The sequence below is a fragment of the Zea mays genome, chromosome 9 (assembly GCF_902167145.1).
Source record: "Zea mays cultivar B73 chromosome 9, Zm-B73-REFERENCE-NAM-5.0, whole genome shotgun sequence".
NCBI classification, from domain to species: domain Eukaryota; kingdom Viridiplantae; phylum Streptophyta; class Magnoliopsida; order Poales; family Poaceae; genus Zea; species Zea mays.
Window position 1 is genome coordinate 123,584,925 of NC_050104.1, and position 23,860 is coordinate 123,608,784.

The 23,860-nt window shown below is 41.6% G+C and overlaps 1 protein-coding gene and 1 non-coding gene across 5 annotated transcripts; both read left to right on the plus strand.

Moving 5' to 3' along the window:
* The first annotated feature begins 3,219 nt into the window (after positions 1–3,219).
* Positions 3,220–3,292, plus strand: TRNAF-GAA (transfer RNA phenylalanine (anticodon GAA)). Its single transcript has one exon. It is a non-coding gene; the product is annotated as a tRNA-Phe (tRNA).
* An 11,994-nt stretch (positions 3,293–15,286) lies between these two features.
* On the plus strand, positions 15,287–23,543 carry LOC103638973 (myosin-1B). Of its 4 annotated transcripts, none has more exons than XM_008661754.3 (11): positions 15,287–15,599; positions 16,324–16,521; positions 16,622–16,744; positions 18,345–18,382; positions 18,551–18,671; positions 19,012–19,070; positions 19,155–21,744; positions 21,920–22,062; positions 22,435–22,707; positions 22,834–22,929; positions 23,139–23,543. In XM_008661754.3, exons 1-9 carry the CDS (start codon positions 15,516–15,518, stop codon positions 22,637–22,639), a joined length of 3,561 nt encoding a protein of 1,186 aa, XP_008659976.1. In that variant the 5' UTR covers positions 15,287–15,515; the 3' UTR covers positions 22,640–22,707; positions 22,834–22,929; positions 23,139–23,543. The 4 variants fall into 4 exon arrangements, with proteins under 4 accessions (XP_008659976.1, XP_008659975.1, XP_008659974.1 ...); XM_008661753.3 differs by having other exon boundaries at positions 22,877–22,929; XM_008661752.3 differs by having other exon boundaries at positions 22,882–22,929.
* The last annotated feature ends 317 nt before the right edge of the window (positions 23,544–23,860 follow it).

Consider the following 23,860-nt stretch of genomic DNA (forward strand, 5'->3'; position numbering starts at 1 on the left):
TGTCAAAATGGTACATGTAGGTCTACATAGTGTAGGAACATACCACAAAAAGTTTGGTTAGGAAAATAAAAAAAATAAAAAATACTTTGCGCAAAGCATGCTCTGCCGAGTGTCAGACGCAGGACACTCGGCAAAGAAGCTTCTTTGCTGAGTGCCAAAGCTTGGCGCTCGGCAAAGATATTGGCACTCAGCAAAGATAACGGACATCAGATTCAGACGGCTACTGACGGCCCTTTGCTGAGCACTGTCATTCGCCGAGTGTTTGGCACTCGACAAAGATTTCTTTGCCGAGTGTATTTCTGTGCCGAGTGTATTTCTGTGCCGAGAGTCCTACTCTCGGTAAACACGGTCGTTACCGAGAGTAGGACTTTGCCGAGTGCGGCACTCGGCAAAGACTTCTTTGCCGAATGCTCGATAGAAAGCACTCGACAAAGCGCCGAGCACTCAGTAAAGAGCCAGATTCCGGTAGTGTATCCACTCCGCTTGGGACAAAATGGACCAACTCCTGGAGTTTTGGTCTAACGGCCACACGCTCCACACGAACTTGCTTCACCTCGATGCACCCTTTGTGATGACGCCATGTGCCACCTCTAGTTCCCGCCAGAACTGCCACCGCCGAGTTTTGAGGCCAAACTCGGTCGCAACCCAATGTCTGTAGCGCTAGATAGTTTTTTGAGGTTCAACCACCAACCTTCGTGAGTACCGCACCGTGTGCGCATCCCCCACGTCTTGGACACATGTCCTGCGAGTCATCGACCACACCAGCAACATAGTCCGCTCTGCCATGTCCACGCGCAATTGCATGTCACAGGTGTTAGCCACCATGGCTAGTCACCCGACGACTCTAGTCCCTCGGTCAAGCCCTAGCTCTCGTCCTTCACCGCTCCCGGTCCATTGGAACGAACCCACATGATCTTCACCTTTGTCGTCGACCACCGTCCTTGTGCTCCACAGCTACACACCACAAACCGACCGACATGGTTACACAACACATAACTCATGCCTCGGTTAGGTCACGACTCAACCCGAGGTGCTACCTATCAGGGAAATGACGCCCGGTCCCTAGAACCCACCAGTAATGCGCGCTGAGGAAAGGTGCCCCTAATCGTTGGGGCCCGTTAATCAGTTGGGAGGGGAAGATACATCAACCCTGAAAGGACCTGTCCTCGGTCGAACCCTGTCGCACCAAGCCCGAGGTCGTGTGTGGCGAAATCTGACAAGGGAGTCCGAGCGTGTCAGAAGGGAACCACTCGAGTGGATCCCGCACCTAGTCTTAGACTAACTCGCCATAAATAGTCGACCGCATTTAACCACGCCTGGCACCAAGCCAAAGTGTGGTGTCGGTCCGTTTCCCACTCCTCGTGTGTGGCAGCATCTGACAAGGGAGTCCAGGCGTGTCGAAAGGGAACCACTCGAGTGGATCCCGCACTGGTCCCAGGCTAACTCACCATAAATAGTCGACCACGTTTAACCATGCCTGTCACCAAGCCACAGTGTGGTGCCGATCCATTTCCCACTCATGACCTAGGAGCACCTCAGACCGCATAGCACTCATGACCTACGAGCCCCTAGGACTATGGTGTATTAATGTCCCACGCACCCCTTGGTCTACGACACACTTATGGCCTATCGGACTAGGCTTGAGTGCACAGACCTCCCACAGGGAACTACACGATGGGCTGTGGCGAGCTCTAGGATATGGAGGCCAGGGGTCGGTGTAGCCAAAATGATGATGCATGGGACCTTCGCCTCCCCCACGTCATCTGCCATGGTAAATACGAGATAGCTAGGTAGCCTCGGGGCCCACGAGTACGCGTAGCTCCACCTAGGGGTAAAATGCTGGTTTTGCCCTTGCCTTACGGCTCCTTCCCAGGGAAGCCACCACTGGCCGATCCCTCTCCTAGCCAATAAAAGGGAGAGGCTGGCCTCAGGGAAAGGGGGTCGAAAGGAGAGAGCTCTTGGGGCAATTGGATGCCTTTAGACAGACACAAACCCACAAAGACGAACAGGAGGAGGAGGAGCGCCGATGAGGACCAGGAGGCTGAAGCCTCGCCGAGCCAAAACTTAGTTTGGACTCCACCCTGTAGCTTCTAAGCTCCACTTCCACCCCGATAAAGAGACTTGACAACCTCGCCTCCCTCTCTCGATTGCTTATAACCTCTACTACGAGTTTGATCTTCAACAGGAGGAGGAGCGAGATACGAAACACCAATAGTACTCATTGACAATCACTCATCATCAACTCGAACCACAAGGGACAAATCAAACTTATGTTCGAGAGCTTCCATAACAAGTCCAATGAAACCGACTTTAAACTAGAGCGCATGTGGTGCGCTCTTCGCCATCAGCCCAAGTTGTGCGTGAGGGACGATGTCAATGACTCTAGTGATGGGATGAAAAAATTAGTCTCAACTTGGACAACAATTATGGCTCAACACCAAAAAGTGTGGGGGCACCACGTCCTATTGGTCGCGATAGGACAAAAGCTCAACATAAGGGGAAGGGGCCAACAAGAAGTAGTAGTGAGTCTCCAATCATAGAGAAGAGGATATCGAACAAGATATATAAGGATAGCTAGAGGATGACTCAATCAAAATTATTTGATTATTTTAATAAGTTGTTGGATATCGAAGACACGAAAAGGACTCACAAGTTGAGTTTAAAAATGTTGATAACGCAGTTAAAATTATATGAGAAAGAAGATGCCAAAGAGGTAGAAGAGAAATATTTTTTGTTTTTAAAACTTTTATCATTTTATTTGTTTTTATGAATTATTTAATTTTTATTTACTTAATTATGTACTTGGATGATTTTTTTATTTTAATAAAACACTATGTTTCATTCAACTAAAAATCTACAAAAATAAGTTGATGTGGCACTGAGCTGGTTGTAGGATAGCAGTAAAAGTTGTATACTAAAATATTATGGTAGATAAGGACTCACTATGATCAGTAGCATGATCGATAGCCAATGTAACATTATTAAGGATTAAGTAGTCTAACATAAGTGATGCAAAATGTAATATCAATAAAGATTTTACACTTACACCTTTGAAGTGAAAGAAAGGATAATAGTGAGAGATATGGATGTGGGAAAGCAAGTTTCTTTCTATACAGAGAAAGGCGTAATTTTATTAGATGCGCAGCGTTGCAAAGTTTTGCAACTATCTTTCAGATATTGTAGAGTATAAATACTGAAATATTTGATATTATATACAATGCGGGGATAGCTCAGTTGGGAGAGCGTCAGACTGAAGATCTGAAGGTCGCGTGTTCGATCCACGCTCACCGCAAATATATTATTTTTTTCAAATGCGTTCACGCTTTGATCGCGCATGTTTGTGATTTCTTATTTTTATTTATTTTTCCGAGCTGTATGATTTCCTTTGTTTTTTTTCAAATGCAATGTCACAATTTGATCACGCGTGTTTTTTATTTCCCAATTTGACCAATTGCGGTCTGTGCATGTCTGGATGGTCACTTTCCACAACATGTTCTTCCTGACAGCATTGGCAGAAAAGCCCTAGGCCAAGATGGATGCTGTCAAGGTGCTGGTTGAACTGGGCAAATAGACCAGCAGGAAGAAGTCATAATTTCGAAATCCTGTTGTTGTCGAATTGTTTACTCGTTTACTGGACGTCGCCAGTGGTTGTGATTGGAGTTTTCTTGGATTTTCGTATCTAAAAACCGCGAGTGACTTGTTTCAATCATTGTTGTTAGTCAATCTGTTAGTTAGGTTATATTCAATTAAATTGGCTTAATTTTTGAGCGTGTAGTAAAATCCAATGCTTAGTTGATGGGTTGCTGTACTACACTTGTCAGGGTGATTTAAAGTGTGGTCACACTTATCTAGTTGTGTGGTTTTTAGGGTACTTTTTTTTAATCTCTTCTCAAAAAAGAAATAAATCGTGTATACTGTCCTTTTCATGGATACATATTTCATTTACTAGTTAGATGCACATACGTTGCGACGACATATAAATTATTTGATAAAATATTAGTACATAACAATTACACAAAAACGAACCACATATATTATCATCAACCTTATTATCTCACAAATTCAATGTATAACATTCCATAAACAATTTATGTGATTCATGTGAAGCAAACCTCTCAAAGACACTGGTAAGTTGTAACGATTTCCCAGGTCGTTAAATAGAGATACTATATTATTTGATGCCTCAGCAAAAAACAAACTTTATTTTTTTGGTATGTGCAGTTCATATTGATATCAATCTACTGAATCACCGAAAAACAATAGATTCTCACATCAACGATCAATCCAATCCTTGAACAGAAGCATCATGTACAAGGGGGCATTCAGAGTGGCAATGACAAGGATCGATTGAACGAGACGAAACAGTCGTTGGAGCACCTTCCTTGCTCTCGATTTGCTAGCACGGGCCAACTTCCCCCATCTTCTGATGTAATCTCAGAACCCATGTCGACATGCACCTTCCAATTGGTGTTTTCCTGCTGTTGCCCTTGCAACAACGTGTCCGCTGCAATGACGTTGCGAAGTCATGTCATATACAAGTTAAATAGGAATGAATCATTCAGTTGTATGAAGTATCTATAACCATCCTCCAAGAAGCACGTACCGCCCTATAGGTCTGGAGTCTGAGCTAGCACTTGGGGCTTTGCCACTGCCTTTTTAATGAAGTGCATGGATCCTTCCACATCAAAAACCAAATCAAAATCACCACCTTCCTTGTCATCTTTTTCCTTGTCCTTGAAAGCAGTTCAGCACCCACCGACCTCATGAAGCTCATGAATGTGTTCATGTAAGGAAGAGAACTGAGACCATTTGTTGGCCAAAAGACCAGGAGAAGAATGGTCACTACAAACTGGCAGATATACCTGTACAAACAGTTGAGACAACACTGTTGTATAGTTCAACTGTAACTATTTGTCACTAAATAAATAAAACAGGCACGAGGTGTTGTAACCCATTACTAGATATAAATATGGGTTTGTTTTGGCAGAAAGCAAAGGTTCGTCGCAACCTCATGTTCCAGACCAGTTGAATTTTGTGACAACTTGGGCCAGCAGATAGCAGCATAAAAGATGGATAGAGATTTCCTTGCTGTCAACTTATTGTCCCCAAGGTATGTTGTGGCATTAAAAATTCCGTTAGATGCAAAACTTTGGGTTACCTTTGGGTTTGATGTGTTACCTTAAATAGAAGAAGAAAAAATAGCTAAGACTGAGAGCAAGTGATAACATTTGTAGATAATGTGTGGTCATATGTATAAGGGCATGCCTAGAGATAGAGTTTTAATGAACTCCCAAGATGAGCACAGCCTCTTCTTCAGTTAAGCATGTGTTGTCAGCTACTTGGATGGATCACATCAAATGGTTATCGTTCATCTGAAACAGAGTTTCAAAGAGGTGTACTAATACAGAATTACGCCAAATGGGGTTATAAATGCAATTTTGATTTGCTCTTTGTCCTTCAACAGAATCTGATGATATCAAGAGTAACAATCTAGAAAAGATAGTAGATCGCATCCAAAGTAGAGTCCACAACCTTACCAATTCATGATAAAGAAAAATGATCATGTGGACATGTCGTTTAAATCAATATAATCAACACACATTCTACACTCATTGTTCTCCTTCTAGATCACGTAAGGATTAACAACCCACTCGAGATGAAAAAAATTCTTTGATGAACCCTACTACGAGTACCCGTGTAATCTCTTTCTTGATCACATCTTATATATCCTAAGCAACATGATGCAACCTCTGTTTGATGGGTCTTGCATCAAGATTAACATTAAGATAATACTCAATCGATTCCCTTGGGGTCCAAATTGGTGAGCACGAGTTCCAGGAGAAGACGTACTGATTCTTTTAGAGCAAATTGGTGAGCACAAGTTCCTATTTGGGGTCCAAGTTAGCCCCAATGTATGCGACCTTAACCAAGTTGTTGGGATCTAACTGGACTTTGCTTTGTGAGCTTGGACTCACCCTGTAGAGTTACCAATGAAGCTTTCTTTATTGGGGGTTCAAGATCCACAACTATTCCTTCCACATTTTGAACTTGCATGAGGGCTTCCTTCTAACTGTCACATTCTGGCCAAATAACATGGGACTCGACAAGATTGCACCCTTATCCATCGCAAGTGTAGGATTGCTTCAAGTTTCCTTTGATGGCGATGACTCCATTAGGGCCTGCCATATTGAGTACTATATAGGTTTAGTGTGGTATTGCCATAAACTTGGTGAGCCCTGGTCTTCGAAGTGTGGGAACTCTATCCAAAAAATTTCTTCAAACCTTAAGGTGACAGACAAGGTGATTTGCCCTAGTGGAGTTGTTGACTTTCTCAAGATAATCCCATAGAAAGGTGCCAGAATTGGCTTTAGTGATTTCTCAGAGAGCCCATCTTCCAGTAAGTCTTATCAAAGAGGATGTTGAGATTTCCTCCATCATAGATGAGGACTCGATGCAATCTTGTGTAGCCCACTATTGGATTCATAATAAGTGGATAACGCCAAGGGCGTGGCACATGACCAGGGTGATTATATCTATCAAAAGTGATGGGCAGTTTCGACCCTTGTACGAACTCAAGAGTGGCTGGCTCGACTGCATATGCATCTCTGACCTTAAGCTTCTACTTTCTCATGGATTTGTAAGAGTCTAGGTCTCCAGTGATGTACTTGGTGTCCTGAGTTGGCTTTGGAAACTTTGGCTTATCATCTTTGTGTGAGTTATTTTTCTTGCTCGTCTCAGACTTCTTGGACTCAGGCTCGGGTTCCTTGAGTAGCTTCTACGCAAAACCTTTGATATTGTGGCAATCTTGAGTATTATGTTGCCCATCTGGATGATAGATACATCATCCCTCCATGATCTACTAAAAGTTGTTCTTTGGAGGGGAAGGGTCATATTGCTAAGCCCACTATTCAATAGTTCCTATGACTCGATGCTTTGGTTTGCCGTTCCTACCTCGACCTTTTTCTTGTTCAGGCTTCTGCTTAGAATTTTCTTTATCTTTCTAGGATGATGACATATGCTAGAGAACTTCTTCATTCATGGAATATTTTTCAACAACCTAAAATAGAGAAGCCAAAGTAGTTGGATCCTTGCATACGAGCTTCTGAGATAGCTCTCGATCCTTAAGGCCCTTGTGAAAGAAATAAATGGCTTCTCTTCTAGCATGATAGAGATGTCGTCCTTCACATTGCACCACCACTTGATGTAACTTCGTAGGGACTCATCCTCCTTTTGAGTAATTTGCTCGAGGGTCATACTGAATCTTCTCTTGATCACAAGTCATGCTGAAGTTATTGACAAACTAACACTTCAAATCTTTCCGTGACTCGATAAAGTTTACAGAAAGACCGAACAACTACTTCCTAACTATGATGCCAAGACACACAGGTAGGTAATTAGCCATAGCTAAGGAGTATCCTCTCACTGTTGTAATAGACAATTGGTAAATTCTAAGCTAATCTAATGGGTTGGTGCAATCGTCATATGACTCGACTGGAGTAGGTTTGAAGTTCTTTGGCCAATTCACTCTATTGAGTTGACCTATAAATGGTTTGACTACATATGTTGAGAGGCCTTCTAGAGTCTAACCTTGACAATCTCGGTTATAGCTAGAGTCTTCATGTTCTACTTTGTATCCATCATACTCCCGATCTTGATGATAGAAACTACCTCAACTTTGATGTTGGTGATAGCAATCCAACATGGCCTAAAGGTTTCTTCTGTGTGGCGAGGTCTAAACCCAATCCTAAGTGGACTAATTGCTACTGAAGCCCCATAATGATGATTATGAGTGGCGAGATCCTAGGGCTCAGTTTGCTAATGACTCTAACTCTCCCATGAGTAATCTTGTTCATTCTAAGTTGGATCATCCGAGGACATGGCAGTGTCATGACTCATCATTGGTGCTACTAGAGCTTTGGCATACACAACCACATAAGTTGTCATGTCGTTGATCTACTTTAGGTCATTGTGAGCTTGCACGCGTTATATTTTGGAAGCAATGGTGTGAGTTTTCCAAGTAGTAGCTTCATTGACATGATGTTATGTGTGGTGTTTAGTAGACTTGTTGTCCATGGAAGTTGACCATTTGGATCTAGTCATGTACATGTCTACCATGCTCTCATAACTCATCCTAATTCTTCTGATTCCTAGTTGTTGCATCAATATTGTCCTCTGCATGGTTTGAGATGTGACCATCTTGGTGTCCAGAATATTCCATGAATATGAATCGATCTTCAAAATCATGAGTTTGAGTTAGGGTTAGATCTAGAGTTTGAGTTAGACTCGAGTCTGAGTCCGAGTCGATGTCAAGGTTGAGTTCGAGTTTGAGTCGACGTCATAGAATCAGATTGACTTAGATTCACCAAGATGGAGATCAGATCTGTAGGGTATTGATCATATGGCACCAAGACCGACGGAAGGTCTAGGATAAGCCCAAGATTTCTGAGCAAGGCGGTGATGAAACTTAGAGTGCCAAAGATGAATACTTCTCCCGGTGCGAAACTCACGGTTGCCATTAATTCTCTAATGATTGGCATGACATCTCCTACCTGGTGCGCCAACTATCAAAGATTATTTGATAGTGAATTTATGGGTTAGGTCACATAATAAGGCACATGAAGGTATAAAGATTTTTACAGGTCTGAGCTCTCGATGTGAGATAATACCCTATGTCATGTTTGCTACTAGTGTTGGTATTATGATATGATGTTCTAGGCGATCTAATCTACCCTCATGGGTACCCTCAACCCTCCCTTTATAGTACCAAGGAGAGGTGGTGGCTTACAGGAAGTGTATCCAAGTCAATTACAAAATAGGGAACGTAACGAGTCAATCTCGATCTGATAGGGAGTTAGAATCTATCTTCACAAGTGTTTTCCCTTTTCTATCTAAATCTTGCCATATATATTATGGTATAGACATATATCCTAATATGACAAGATCTTTGCCATGTTTATCCTTTTGGAATCCTCCTGGTAATAGGCCTTCCTTCAGGTATTGTCATCCGAGTCCTTGGGCTCTCAGCTGAGCCCATGGATCCATCTATTCTGGTCCTCATCTTCTATAAGCTTGATCTAGGTACCCATGGTAAAAATATTAATTATACCATTATCAGTAATCATCCCATTTGGGACCATAAAGTATGATACAGTGCCTAAGAAAATTTAATGTGGAGTGATTGTCAATCTTGAACACAACAATGACTTTTGGCCACTTGGTGAACTTGTTAATAACAACATAGAGATACTCATAGCCATTGACAACTCTAGGGAAGGGCCCAAGATGCTCATTCCCCAAAACACAAAGGCTATAGAGAGATGAATTGCAGCGCCTAAGCTAATGTATCGATCTAATTTTTGTAGAATGGATCACTAGTATCAAACTTGAGTTCCCTTTTCTTCGCTCAAATGTGAGACAGTCTCTGCAAGGCTCTCCACAACTTGGAAACTCTTGCACATTTTAAATCTCAATGGGAGCTTAGCTCAAGGCTCAAGATCATAATACACATTTCACTTCAGCTCGACACAAGTTCTCAACTCCTTTTCTCACAAAGAATGACTATCACTAAGCTCACTACTTGTTTGAGGCACTTGGGACACTTGGATCACTTGGAGATGTTGCTCTAGATTGTATGACTTGTATCTCAACCCTTGGATATCCTAACAACTGGTTGGGGTCGTATTTAAAGGCCTCTAATGCATGTATAGCCGTTTTAAATCCACTACAAAAGCTGGTTAGAACCTAGTTACACTGGACCAGTTCGGTGGTGCACCGGACCTCGTATTGTTGCTCTATCCCGTTAGTGACCATTAAAGTTGTCAACTATCAGTGTGCAGTGGAATGATCCAATGGCGCACCAGACTTGCCATGTCAGCGCCATGTCACCATACCATTGGATCTTCTGCTTTCGACCGTTGGTTGTACGTAGGTCCGGTGCACTAGCTACCAAAGCCCATAAAACATTCTCTTAGTGTGTCTGGTCTGGAGGGAAGTCTAGTGCACACCGAACCTAGTCGGGTGTGCCAATCTACCAAAGTCCAAAAACATCTTCTCTATGTGCCTAATTTGGTGCACACCAGGCCTATTTCTAGAGGTCCAGCGCACCCTGCAACAACCTAAGTTTTTCATTCTTTGGCTTATCTCTCTTGGCTTCATTTGGCTAGTGTCTTGGGCACTTTTATGACTTAGATACATGTATCTTGAGTCCATCCAAACACACAAAGTCATAGGTCTTGGCCTTTGTATCTTCTTAACCTTTTTGCTCCCTTACACTCAGACTTGGCTTTTAATTGACCCATGGAATACCAAATTCTAAATCGGCTATTTCCAACTATTCCAATAGGTTCCAAAATGTTTCTATGGCCTCTTAGAACTTATCCAAATGTTGGAATTCCCAAAGCCCATTTCCTACTCAATATGCCCTTTTTCTTTAAGTCTGAGTTGTTTCTCTGATTTGATCTTATAAATTCAATATGTTGATTATTTGACCAAACACATAGCAAACTAGTTAGTACAATAGGTTGCAGTGGTCATCAAACACCAAAACCATTATAAAAATAACTTAATTCCCATTTCCCTTCTAGCATGAAAGGGTCACCATCCAAAGTTGGTTTAGAAGCAACCTAGGAAGGCCCTAGATCTAGGTCCATGTGCCTTGTAAGAGTCCACTTGGCCGCAAAGTCTACATTTTCTTCTATGACCCATTTTGCTATGCGCCTAGTTGCATGTTGGCTGTGTACCATTGCTCTCAATGAAAATGATGTAACTACGAAGATTGAATGCACCTTAAAGTAATTACTGAGCTTCTAAGATGCGACTAGGACTATGAAGAACAATTTCTACATCTATGGTTACCTAGTCACTAGACGCTGTGGCCTGTGGGTAGCATGGCGAGAGGAGGCTAACTCAAGGGGGTTAGAGTCTAGAGTGACAACAACTTCTATGAGGGTACCCATGATCTATGTCCCTACATCTATATGCTCACTCAACATGCCCACAGGAGTTGTAGCCTCCCTGCTTTTGGGTTGAAGTTAGAGATCAAGGCTTGTCGCTAGAAGCTTGGAACATAATTGCAATCAAGGGGCCAATCGAGTAAAGTACATGTGTATACGCATGTACATCAATATTTTTCAGAAAAGAAAAAAAATGAAGTTTGTAGTCATAAAACATGTATACTACACTTAGTATTTGAATCAAATCAGATTCAGCTCAAAAATAGGTCAAGCTAGGGTTAAGATGCTCGGTTTCAAACAGAGGAGAAGCACTACAGTAAACGGAGACACGTCCGACGGCCTCCTTATCTCCGACGGCCTCGTACGAGGCCGTCGGAGATAACCTTATGTCCGACGGCCGCAACTGGCTCTCGAAAATAGCGCTTATCTCCGACGGCCTTGTACCGAGCCGTCGGAGATAAGGTTATCTCCGACGGCCTTCAACCTAGCCGTCGGACATAAGCTTTTTTAACCCGCGGATCGGACCCGCGCGGCTTTCATTTCCGCGCGTCGGTTTCTTCAGCCGCCGCCGCCGTCCCGCTCGCCGCCACCATCGCCGCCGCTCGCTCTGTCGCCGCCACGCCCGCCGTCGCCGGAGATAAGGCGCCCGTGCTCCCGCCGCCGCCGCCCCGTGGTCCGGCCCGTGCTCCGGCCACCGCCCCGAGCTCCGCCCCGTGCTCCGGCCGCCGCCGTCGCCGCCCCGTTCGCCGGTCGCCGCCGCCCCGTGCTCCGGCCAACGGCCACGTGCGCCCGTCGCCGGCCGGCTCTCCACGCCCGCTAAGTGAGTATCCTTAATTAGCAATTTTTGTTTATTAAAATTGTATGCTTGTATTAATTTATTTGATTAAAATAGTATGCTTGTATTAATGTATTTGATTATAATTGTATGTATGAATGTATTTAATTGTTTTTGTTGAAGATGATGGTGGAGATAATGTTTTTGTTGAAGATGATGGTGGAGATAATGTGGGAGATGATGCTGGAGACGACGCTGGTGGGGATTCTGGGGCTGGGGATTCTGGGGCTGGTGGAGATTCTGCAGCTGGGTCTGGAACTTCTCGAGTTAAGAGAACGAGGAAGCTGCATTTTGTTGGACCACCTCCAGAGCTGCCACCCGAATCTCGGGTTGTGATAAAGCCTAGTGGAAAGTGGGTGACATATCTTTGCTTAAATGTTATTGAAAGTTATGTTTTAATTTCTACATTGATTTCTGTTTGCAGGACTTGGATCGACGACTCGTTCACAGGCACAGGACACTACAGGCAGGTGAACATGGTTCTTGGTAATCTTGTTCGTCTGCACTGGCCTGGTCTTGTGACTTTGCCTACTGGCGAGTCTGTCCCCGCCACCACTTGGGAGCATTATCGCTATGGTGTCTGTAGAACGTTTGGCAACACACAGGCACTAGTTTGGGATGCATTCTGGGTATGACTTGTTTATACTATTTTAGTTATTCCATATATGTTTGCTTTTATGATAACACTATGGTTTTTGCAGAAACGGTACAAGTTGCCGGACGATGGATCATATGATATGAACGCTCGTTACGTGTTTGAGTTTAACGCGAACGATGTCGTTGCAGATGCAATGTACTATGCACGAATTCAGGCTATAAAGGCATGGTACAGAGCAAATGCTGATGATCGACCGATGCCAAATACAAAGGCCGAGTGGTCATCAATTTACTTGACGGAGGAGCAATACCTAGAGGTAAACAGGTTGTTGCCTCTCATATCGCACAAAGCCATGTATTTGCTTGCTTTATTTAAAAAATTTCATGTAGGTGTCCGTGCCGTGGATGGCCACCCGATCAGACGGTTATCGGGCATTGTGCAGATGGTGGGATTCCCCTGACTTTCGTGCCATTTCCGAAAGGAACAGGGGAAACCGTGGGACTGAGTCGTTCCACAACTACGGCGGTGATGGTCATGTGCGCTTGGCTAAGCGAATGGTAAGTCACAGTTTGTCGTAACTTTGAATCACATAGAAATGTGTCATTATAACTTTTATGTACAGGAAGTCAAATCCGGCCGTACGCCCACGGATGTGGAGGTGTATATGCAAGGGCATAGGGGTTCTGATCCTCAGAATCCTGATGTGTTATGCACTCAGACGGCCACCGACCGTCTAGTGAGTTTTTGATACTCTATTATGTGTGTTGATATTGTTTGCAAGGGCATAGGGGTTATGCACTTATATTTGATATTGTTTGCCTCCAGGCTTCGTATGGGCAGGAGATGGTTCAACGCCATGGGGAGGAGTACGATTGGAGGAGCCAGCCAATCGACCCTCAGGCAGCCTATGCTAGCGCAGGAGGACAAGCCCATGGACGGTGAGATTATTTGATTTGGTTTTCAAAATTGTCATCATATGCTTGCGATTCAACTGAGCCATGAGTTACTATACTAAGTGCATGGTTCACTCTTGTAGGTTGGGTATTTTTGATTCTACGATTGATTCCAAAGAGCTGAGACGCCGTGGACGACAATCCACATCGTCGTCTTCACAGTCGTCCCGTTCACGATCAGCAGCCCATGAGATAGAGCTTGCAGTGTTGCGTCAACAGGCAGAGTACCATCAATCAGTCTTGAGGGAACAATTGGAGTACCAGAGGCAACAATCTGAATACCAGAGACAACAAGCCGAGTACCAGAAGAAGAGGGACGAGTATTATGCAAGCCTCCAGGCCCAAAATCAAGCTCTTCTCTCGGTAAGTTGAAGTAACATTTTGTAGCTTATTTTGCAAAACACTTGATGTGTATCTTGTTTGTTCAACAATGACTTGTATATAATTTGTAGCAACTAGCCCAACAAGCGGGCGTCCCGATGCCGACATATGGGATGCCGCCTCCGGACTTTGCACTGCCAATGCCAATGTTGGCGCCTCCACCCCCGCCTCCGCCTCCGTCACAATTCCCTATGGTATGTACACATATGCGTGTGTGACATGTTCATAAATGTCTTATGTGTTTAAATGAACAACTGAGTGGTTACTATTTCATGTGCTTGTGTTATAGGGATTTCAGACACCACCCGCTTCAGTTGCCGCACCTGGAGATGGGTCTGGTCAGGACGACACAACACATTCGTGGGTGAACACCATTTTCAACACGCAGAGTCCAGCCGGAGGAGGTGGCTATTCGAACCATCCAGACGATGGATATGATTGATGTGTCGTGATGTTTTTTTATGAAACACTTTGCAACACTTGTTTGTGAGACACAATTTCAGTTTGCAACAACCGTCGAACCTATATGTTGATGTTAAATTTGTGAATGTTAATATTTATGTGAGAATATTTGTGATTGTGAATACTTATTAGAATGTGTATATTTGTGATTGTGAATGTGAATTTGTATATGTGCATGAATCTGTTTTTGTTTTGTAAATGTCAGATTTTTTAAAAAACAGAATTTTGTGTAAATTCTGTAATTTGTTATGTCCGACGGCCTAGTGGTAGCCGTCGGACATAAGCTTGACTTATCTCCGACGGTATTAAATACCGTCGGACATAAGCTTGACTTATGTCCGACGGCTTATCGCTGGGCCGTCGGACGTAAGCGTGTGGGGCCCACTAACTGACCGGTAAAACGGTTGAGACTTACTATTTCTGACGGGCGCTAGCAGCCGTCGGAGATAGGGTATGTCCGACGGCTGCCGTCGGACATTGTGTTATTTCCGACGAGTTATCTCCGACGGCTTAAAGCCGTCGGAGATAAGTCTTTGCCGTCGGAGATAAGCTATTTCCGACGGTTTAAAACTTATGTCCGACGGTTTTGGCCGTCGGACGTTTCTCCGTTTACTGTAGTGAAGGGGTGGGAGTACATGTTGGGTGGTGGTCGTCGGTGAAGAGCCCAAAGATGGAAACTTGAGCATCTAATAACTAGAGTGATGGCAGTGGTGTTCGCTCAGTCATCGCCACTAGAGAAGACATGGGAGAACCACACGGGGGAACAAAAGGTCGTGGATCATTGATACTCCCTCCGTTTTTTTTTATTTGTCGCCGAGTAGTTTAAATTTGTACTAACGGACGACATATATTAAGGAACGGAGGGAGTAGCTTTTTTATTTTGGACCAATGCCTCTACCTGGTCTAAAAATACAATTTTTGGTCAACGTAAGCTACAGTTTGGCCCAATCAATTGGTTTTGGCAATTCCGAGTTCAGCCCACACAAACAATATTTCTCTCTTTTCTCAAAAGAAAGTGACATTTCTTTTTTTTTCCAAAAATTGTTAATATTTTTATTCTACTAGAACATCTCTTGATAATTCCTGGACATTTTTTGCATGCACATTCCAACCACCGTGAAACTTGTAGCTAAAAAAAGGGTGATCCTCTTCATGGCTCCGACGATCCTAGGCTTGGTTCCCCCAATCCTTTCCCTTGCATGCATGTCGCAAAGCTCCATGCAGGTATAGTGCCATGGCGCGGAGGAGGGTGCATTCAATGGGTCCCGGATTGATTGCGCCATTCGAGTGCGAGCACGCACGCACGCCCAAGCAGCGACGAAGGTGAGGGTTGGATGTCGAGGGTGAACCGCCACCGTCCCTCGGGCCGGCTTGGGGAGCGAGTGGAGTTCAACTTTTGTAGCCTCTGCGCCGTCCAGGTGACCCGAAGACTTTTGTTTGTTTGTTTATCTCATTATTATGCGATGCGAGTTCTGCGATTTGCGTGAGGCCGAGCGGTTCCATTGCTAGGGTACACATTTAGAATTTTTAAGGGGTCTACCATGTGATACAATAATTTGTCCTTGCGTGATGGATCATACAATCGATTGATAATCTACTTAATAACTAAATTTAATATTAGCATGTATTTCTTGCTAGTCATAAAAAATCTTGAACAAAGGATTATAAATCAAGAGATTGCTTATTGATCATTGTTCCCATACTTTCTTTTGGATTGTGCATGCCATATGGAGGCATCTATAAGTGTCTCCATCTCACTATTTGGGGAGGAGTGTACTTCTATGATATTTTTTATTGTAATAAATGAACATGCAACCTTAAGGAGTGATTGGGGTCCAGATTGATTGCAACTTTGATTGTATAATGGTCTCTGGCATTTATTGCTAGATTACAGTTGTACGCATTTTACTCAGAATAGGCATGGTAGCACGCATCATAAAACATACCGAGGAAACAATACATGTGCTCATTTGTTCATGATGGTGAAATAGGAACACCAGTTGTGGTTGTGAACTTAGTGGTAATAATAATGTGTGATGTCGTGAAGTACTTGAAGTTTAGAGTTTGATTGGCACTTGTTCAATAGTTACGGGTGACATAAAGTTTGTTAATATTATCTTCTAATTTATTGTTTCTGAACAGGTGCCAGTAGTATCTGACAGGTTGTTACTTTCTATAATCTCAGTGGACACAGGCAAAACAATTGCCAGGTCCAGTAAAGCTGCCGCTCGAAATGGAATTTGTCAATGGCCTGACTCGATCCTGGAATCAATATGGTTTTCTCGAGATGAAGTGTCAAAAGAATATGAAGATTGTCGATGTAGGATTGTTGTTTCCATGGTATAGTGTTGTTGCAATACACATGTTTTCTTTATTACCTGTCTATGGGATTTGTTGTCTATGTACTGTATCGTTACATGCAAGACATTACCTGTTACAGGGATCAACAAGAGGTGCTATTCTCGGGGAAGTTTTTCTAAACTTGAATAACTATCTGAGTTCGGATGGCTCGACTGCAATCTCATTGCCATTGAAGAAATGCAATTCGGGAACAATTTTACAGGTTGGTTTCAATAGGTGTGTTGTTTCCCCCCCTATAGAATTTCCAAAAGTTTGGTATTTTCATGTGATGCACTTGTTTCACCATTTTTTCTCTATGTAGTTAGAGTAACTCCAAGGGACTAGCTAATTTGGCTATTGAAAAGTAAAAAAAGGCTTCAAATCAATTTAGCTACTCAAAATCTTTACTTGCTGCAGCAGACTCTCTATGTATGGTCCTGTATTTTTTTAACATGCCAGCAAACGAAGTTCTTGCTTGCTTCGTCATGGTGGTACATTAGTTCTGAGCAAACAGAGTTCTTTCTTGCTTCCGTCATAGTGGCGTACCGCCTCTAATTATCTGACTATCAGATCAACACATCAGGTAGCATCTTTTTTACTTGGGAATCAGTCAGCATCTTGGGCTCTAATATTTGATTATTTTACTCTATCAAATCAACTAATCAGTTAGCATATTGGGCACCAACAGAGGGCAGCGCTAGCTTGACCACATCCTTGTCTCGCCATAGGAATCTGATTCTTAGCAAGTGCCATGCTCCTGCTCACCTTCTTCAGTGTGTCCTTGGTTCCTAACTCCTCACTGACCCCATGAGCGCCTCTTCTTCCACTACCCGACAGGAGCTCGTAATGTGTCATGAGCTCCATGCTCTTGCTCCAACCTTGCCGCCTTGCCCTCTGATGCTTCTATCCGCTTGCCAGCACCATCAAGCTCCACGAGCTCTTCACTCCGATGCTATGTCACCAAGCTTAACGAGTGAGAAACATGGACTGAGTGACAGACTCGACATTTTGGAGAACACCATAGCGAAGCTGTTGGATCGATTTTTTCAAGCAAAACATCAAACTGGTATATTCAAGAGCTTTTAGAGAGGCTCTTGAAGTTGCTCTTATACTCCAAACTAAAGTATTGTCGAATAAGTCAAAGTAGTTTGATGTTCTCTTGATCTACATAAGTTGTGTTACACTATTATTTCGTTATTCTCTAAAATAGATTGTTGTTTTTGTGACCTGGCATCAAAATTAGTCGGATGTTGGTTAGGCCATTGCCTTCAAATTGGTTGCAGGAGTGTTTGTGCTTAATTAATAATATACTGCGGCTCATGGTTTGTTGCTCCTTGTTGCCTACATCAGTCTTACTAGGAGTGCGCACACTGTGTATCTATGGATATAGTCTCTTCCATTTGTTTTGACTAGTAATGTCTTGCAAATAGCTCATAGATCAACTTTCCGTCTATTTTTTTGTCTTTGTGAAAAGATCGTAGATTGTATGCCTCTCTATCCAATAAATGAAGATACTAAAGTTTTTTGGATTCTGAGATGTTCACGCGTCTTACAACTTACACAAAGTTTGTATTTTCTCATCCAATGAACAAAAATATTAAATACTACGCATTTTGATGTTTCTTGTGGTTGCTGAGCAATTTATACCATTTGTACGAAAGGTCACAACATTTCTCTCGTTAGGGTGAGTTGGGTTTAAGTGGTTTTCTAGAGGGGGACCACCTCGGTTTGTCTAGTTTGATAATCTATTATCAGAAGAAATACATTTATTTTAACATATATTTACTTATAAAATAATGCCTAATAACGTTTGTTATGTGCAGCTTAAGATTCAATGCCTTGGCACAAAGTCTAAATCAAGGTACTTGATGATTCATATTGTTGTTTTGGTTATATCACGGGTATTATGTGATCACCTCAGCACAACTTTTTTTCTTGGCTTCTCATAGAAGGTCCTTTTTTGTTACTTTTTCCCTATACACGGTATGAAACTATGGAATGGATTGCCTCCACGTTTTGTTGACCATAGTCCAAGGAATGATGACATGGACAACAAATCAGATGGTTCCAATAGCTTGATCACCAGAAATGCTCATTTCTCATCAAGAAATGATTTAGGTGGTTTTCATCAAGATGAAGTTGGGATTAGGGTATGATTGCTCAAAACTCTTCCTTTTTGTTATTAATTAATTACTCCCTATGGTTCACAATAGTTGTTTTAGATGTGGGGAAAATAACGAAGAAGGCAGATAAAAATGACAATAGTAGACTCAATTAGTCTTCCCCAAAGTGTGCATACATGAAAATATAAGTTAGGTAATGATACAATTAAGGAAGGTTATGGGCTTATAGCTGGAAAAACTATGTTGAAATTACGTACAAGTTGTGAACAAGTATTTTGAAGATTGTGAAAGGGCCTGAAACTAGTATTTTGATTTGGAGTGAGTTAAGATTACTATTCACAAATATAGATGGTCAAATGTATTTCAGGATTCAAGCTTCTCACCATCTCAAAGGAATGATTCTGATGGGGGATTGTACATAGAGAGGCAAGATACTGCTAATTCTTTTATTGACTATATCTGTGTGGGTCGTGCTGATCTAATTAATAGATCTAATGATTCATCTTTCAGTTCTCAAACTTCAGGTCAAAACATGCTGCAGGAGAGTATTGATGAGTCATCCTTAAGTGGTTTCAATCATTTGTCGTCAGGGGCATCTGGTTCATCCAAAGATCTTCTTGATGCCGCTGAAGAAACAATTGAAGAACTTCTTATCGAGGCACAAATGTGGGAGAGCCATTATCAAAAATTGAAAATTGATCTAGAGAAATTACAGAAGGAGTCTGATGAAAAATCCAAGAATCAGACTGAGATATTGCTAGAACTTTCTGCTTCACAAGCCGAACAAGAGTCGTTGAGACAAGAAATTGAAGAATTGAAATTGTCTTTGAAGGTGGCTACTGAACGACAAACAGTTGGTGGAATTTCCAAATCTGGTGATGCAATAGATGTCCAATTTGAGCTAAAAGATGAGGTACACTTTTTGAGGGAATCAAATGAAAACTTAACAATGCAACTGAAGAAGAGTCAAGATGCAAATATAGAGCTTGTTTCTATTCTTCAGGAACTGGAAGAAACAATAGAGGCACAAAGAACAACAATCTCCAATTTCACTCAAATGAGTAATATGATTGATCAAGATATACCCACGAATGCATTATCAGCTCAAGAGGATGCAGAGTGGGAAAGAAAGATGTCATTGAAAGAAGATGAAATCATAGCATTGAGGGAGAAATTGGATCGTGTACTCAGCATAGAAAATCCAGGTGGTGTTGGTTCTGATGCTATATATCTTGAACTGGAAAAGGAGAATGATTTTTTGAAGGTTAAAATGCAAGATCTTGAGAATGATTGTTCTGAATTAACAGAGGAAAATTTGGAGCTTATACACAAATTGAAAGAAGTTAGTGGGGTCGAAGAACAAGATTCTTGCCTTTCTGATATTGAGGTAATGTTAAATGCGACAGGTCTTTCTGGGACTTCAAAATCTAGAGCAAAATACCTAGAAAGAAAATGTGCTGACCTTGAGCAGAAGATGTTGAATTTTCAATCGGAGTCTAGAGAACTAGAAGAGAAGCTCAAAAAAAGCCACGAGGATCTAAAAGGACAAACTCTTGAATTATCTGAGCTTAGAGAGAACCTAAGTAGATTCCGTGCTATGGAGCTAGAGAGAGGGGAAATCAATTTTTCAAGAGGCTACCAGTTAAGAAGTGAAGAACTAGGAGATATTGAAACCGAACTGAAACTGTTGAAGAGTACTGTTCAACTCAAAGAAAAAGAGATCGAAGGATTACAACATTCTAAACTAGAAATGGAAACCTTTATAGATAGTGTACTTGGACCAAAGATACATGAGCTTGAAATCTACAAAGTGGAACTAGAGTTGCATATATCAAGGCTAGAAGATGAAAAAATAGAATTATTGGAGTCCATTTCTGGAATGGAGGTTGAGTTGACTAATTTGACAAGTGAGTACGAGTCATGTATAGTTCAAATGGATGATTCTAGAACAATGATCATAGATCTCAAGGATAAAGTAGAAAGGAATCAAATGGAGTTGGAAGCTCAAAAGGTGGAATTGAAGAAAAAACAACTAGAATTTCAGAAAATATTTTTAGAGGCACAAGATGATTCAGAGGCTCTAAGAAGATTGAATGCTAAACTGCAGGCTAAAGTTCATAATCTTACTGAAGAATACAATTCTCTTCAAGAATTAACGGATGATCTAAAGAAGGAAAAGTTGGAATTACACAGTTTTGCTAAACAATTAGAGCAGAAATTGGAGCACTCGAAAAGAAGGACCACAGATTTTTGTACAACTGTGGACTTACTAGAGGTAAAACTTTCTTCGATTCAGAAAGATATATCTTTAAAAGAGCAATCTTTTCTCTTGGAACTAGACAATATATTTCATGAGCACAAGGATCATGAAGAAAAGATAAATCGTGCACATTTCCTTTTAAACAAGATTGATAAAGAAAAGGCTATTGAGATAGAGAATCTTGAGAGGGAGGTCATCAGCCTTACTGCGCAACTATCTTCAACACATGGGGAGCAAGCAAGTTCCATGGTGGATACTATTCGTGAGGCCTCCATCCTTCGAGCAGACAAGGCAAAACTTCAGGCTAATCTTCATGATGTAAATGAACAGTTGAGACATTATGAATCTCTACTAGAAGATATACACAAGGAGTCAAAAAGGAAGATTAAATCCCTTACCGATTCACTCAATGTATCGAAACAAAATGAAGAAATGCTGAAGATAGATGCCGAGGCTGTCAGAAGGCTGATGGAAGCTGCTAAATCCAATGAAGAAAATTTAAGAATAACTTCAAATGAACTAGAACTGAAATATAAATCTAGCGATTATGAGAAACAACAAATAATGGAAGAAAATTATGGATTAAAAATTCAAGTTCGAAAAATAGCAGGTGTCCAAGATGAACTTTTGGAAGTGCAAAGTTCCCTTGATGAGGCTCAATTTGAAAAGGAGAGACTAGAAGGGATACTTCGGTTGATATCTGAAGAATGTGATGAACTAAAGGTGCAAAATGCCATGTTAACAGACAAAGTCTCAATGATGCAGGATACTTCAAACAATATCATTGAAGAAAAACAAACTAAAACATCCATGCAAACAAAGATGAGTACCATAAATGAGGTGAGTAATTTAGATATCTTATTCTATATGCTTTCAAGTACTTCGTCCGTTAAAGAACTTCTGTGTGCGCATGTGGTGAAACATATGAAACTTTTGTTCTGCTAAATTAGATTTAAATGTGAAAAATTGAAAAACAACCCGATTAATTTCTCTTGGCTATTTCCTTACTTTTTAGGGGAACAATGATCTAGCTACTGATAACAGAGGTTGTTGTCTAGTTAATGAGGAACCAGACCTGCAAGTAAAGGTCCAATCATTGGAAAGCGGACTTGCCGAAGTTCTAGAGAAAAATAGCATGTATATGACACAGGTGAAGAGGTAATGCAATTCAGCACATACCTTGTCCATCCCTTTCCCAACCTTATATAAGAAATATAATTTATACTTGCCCCTAAGATTTAATATTATATTTATGCATATCCAACCGATTGATCAAGTTCCAATGATATGTGTGAATAAAAAACTCCATGTTGACAGTCATGTTAAACATTAGTATCCTGAAAGAGTTGGTAATACTAAGTACTTGCAAAAGAGGAAATACTGTTGTAGAATCTGGAAAAAAATTTCTTGAATTAGTATAGGCTATCAATCCGTGTTAACATTCTAAATATGCAAAAATCTTCAGTAGTATTTCTGTCTTGACTACGGCATACCAGCAATGGATCATATTGTTACTTTTACCGTATACAGCCCCACTACAGAGCAGCAAGCTGGGAGTAGGAATGGAGAGGGGAATAACGATGACAAAATAGCACACCTAGAATCAGAACTAAAATACATACAAGACAAGTTATTAAACATGAGCTTGCAGTATGCGGAAGTAGAGGCCCAACGGGAGGAATTAGTGATGGAGCTTAAAAATGTGAATGCAAAGAAGGGGGGACGGTGGTTCTAGCAATTAGTGACAGAGCTCAAAAGCTGGATGCCACAGTCATGAGGCCCACATGCCACAGCACAGCGAAGGTACCTAATACATGTATTCATCTCATGCTTCTTTACATGCGCCCAATTGCATTTGATTACTTGAGGAAAAATAAATGTAAAATTAACATTATCTTCTTTATTGCTCCTACTTGGGTTGAACTGAAGCTGAAGCAGGTTTTTTGTCTCTATGTCTGTTTTTGGAACCAAGGATAGGGGCTCTGTCATTCATATCAGGAAGAAGAGAACACACCTTCCACTCGGGTAGGACATACCGACAGAAAGGCCTTCTCAACACCTCACCTAGGAAGCATTTGTTTTATTGACTAGTTTCAATTTAAGTTCATGAGATAAAAAAATATGCCAAAAAAATCTTTTGTCTAGTCAAAGAATCATTTTCAAACTGCTCTGCTTCAGTATACAGCATTGATCCTTCCCTTGTACAAGTAACAAGTTGTTTGTCTAATTGTCAGGAAACATGTTGTGAAAACTGCCAGAGGCATCCAGATCTTGGAGGTCACCATCGCGAGAATTGAGCAAGCGCAGCAAGAACCACAGGTGTTTTGTAGCCTCAGAAACAAATCAGACAATGAATATTTTGAGAACTTGGGATGCCCTGGTCGTCTTGAGCTGCCAATATTATACGACTATGTTGGCTAGAGTGACCAATCATGTTTATATGATCATACAAATGACCCTGCCTTTTTATACTACGCACAACATAGCTGCTGATAGACGTAGCTCCTCCTGAACTGTGCCTGGAAAGAATTAGATATATGGTATTAATATTATGTGCTAGTTCTTTTTACTCTGCAAAGAACTTGTAGGAGACTTTTGTGGAGGTAACATGTATGCATGATTTGTCTTTATTTATGCAATCTTATTACATACTAAGAGTCCACTGTCAGGAATATATGAATCTGTTCGGTCTTGGATTACCATCCGCTCATGAATAGCTGAACGAACCAGTAAGCAAAGGTCCCTTTCTTTCAAGTTCCAAAGGAATGTTACGCCGATGCAGTGATATTTAGTTAGTACTATAGAGCTCTCAACGAGAAAATGGAGAAGCATATTTCACATCTTGACAATTCTATAGTCAGTGCAGGTGTTCTCTATTATGGTTTGAAGTCGCTTCCATCTATTTCAGTTCGCTAAAAGAAAGAAAACGGTCACAATTTTGCAAAAACTTCGAGTG

Bases quoted from the DNA above. Each gene is read 5' to 3' on its own strand.
- LOC103638973 (XM_008661754.3), top strand. From the start codon at position 15,516: ATGTCGAGGGTGAACCGCCACCGTCCCTCGGGCCGGCTTGGGGAGCGA. The intron at 15,600-16,323 runs GTGACCCGAAGA...GTTTCTGAACAG, and splicing joins GTAGCCTCTGCGCCGTCCAG to GTGCCAGTAGTATCTGACAG. The intron at 22,063-22,434 runs GTAATGCAATTC...TACCGTATACAG, and splicing joins TATATGACACAGGTGAAGAG to CCCCACTACAGAGCAGCAAG.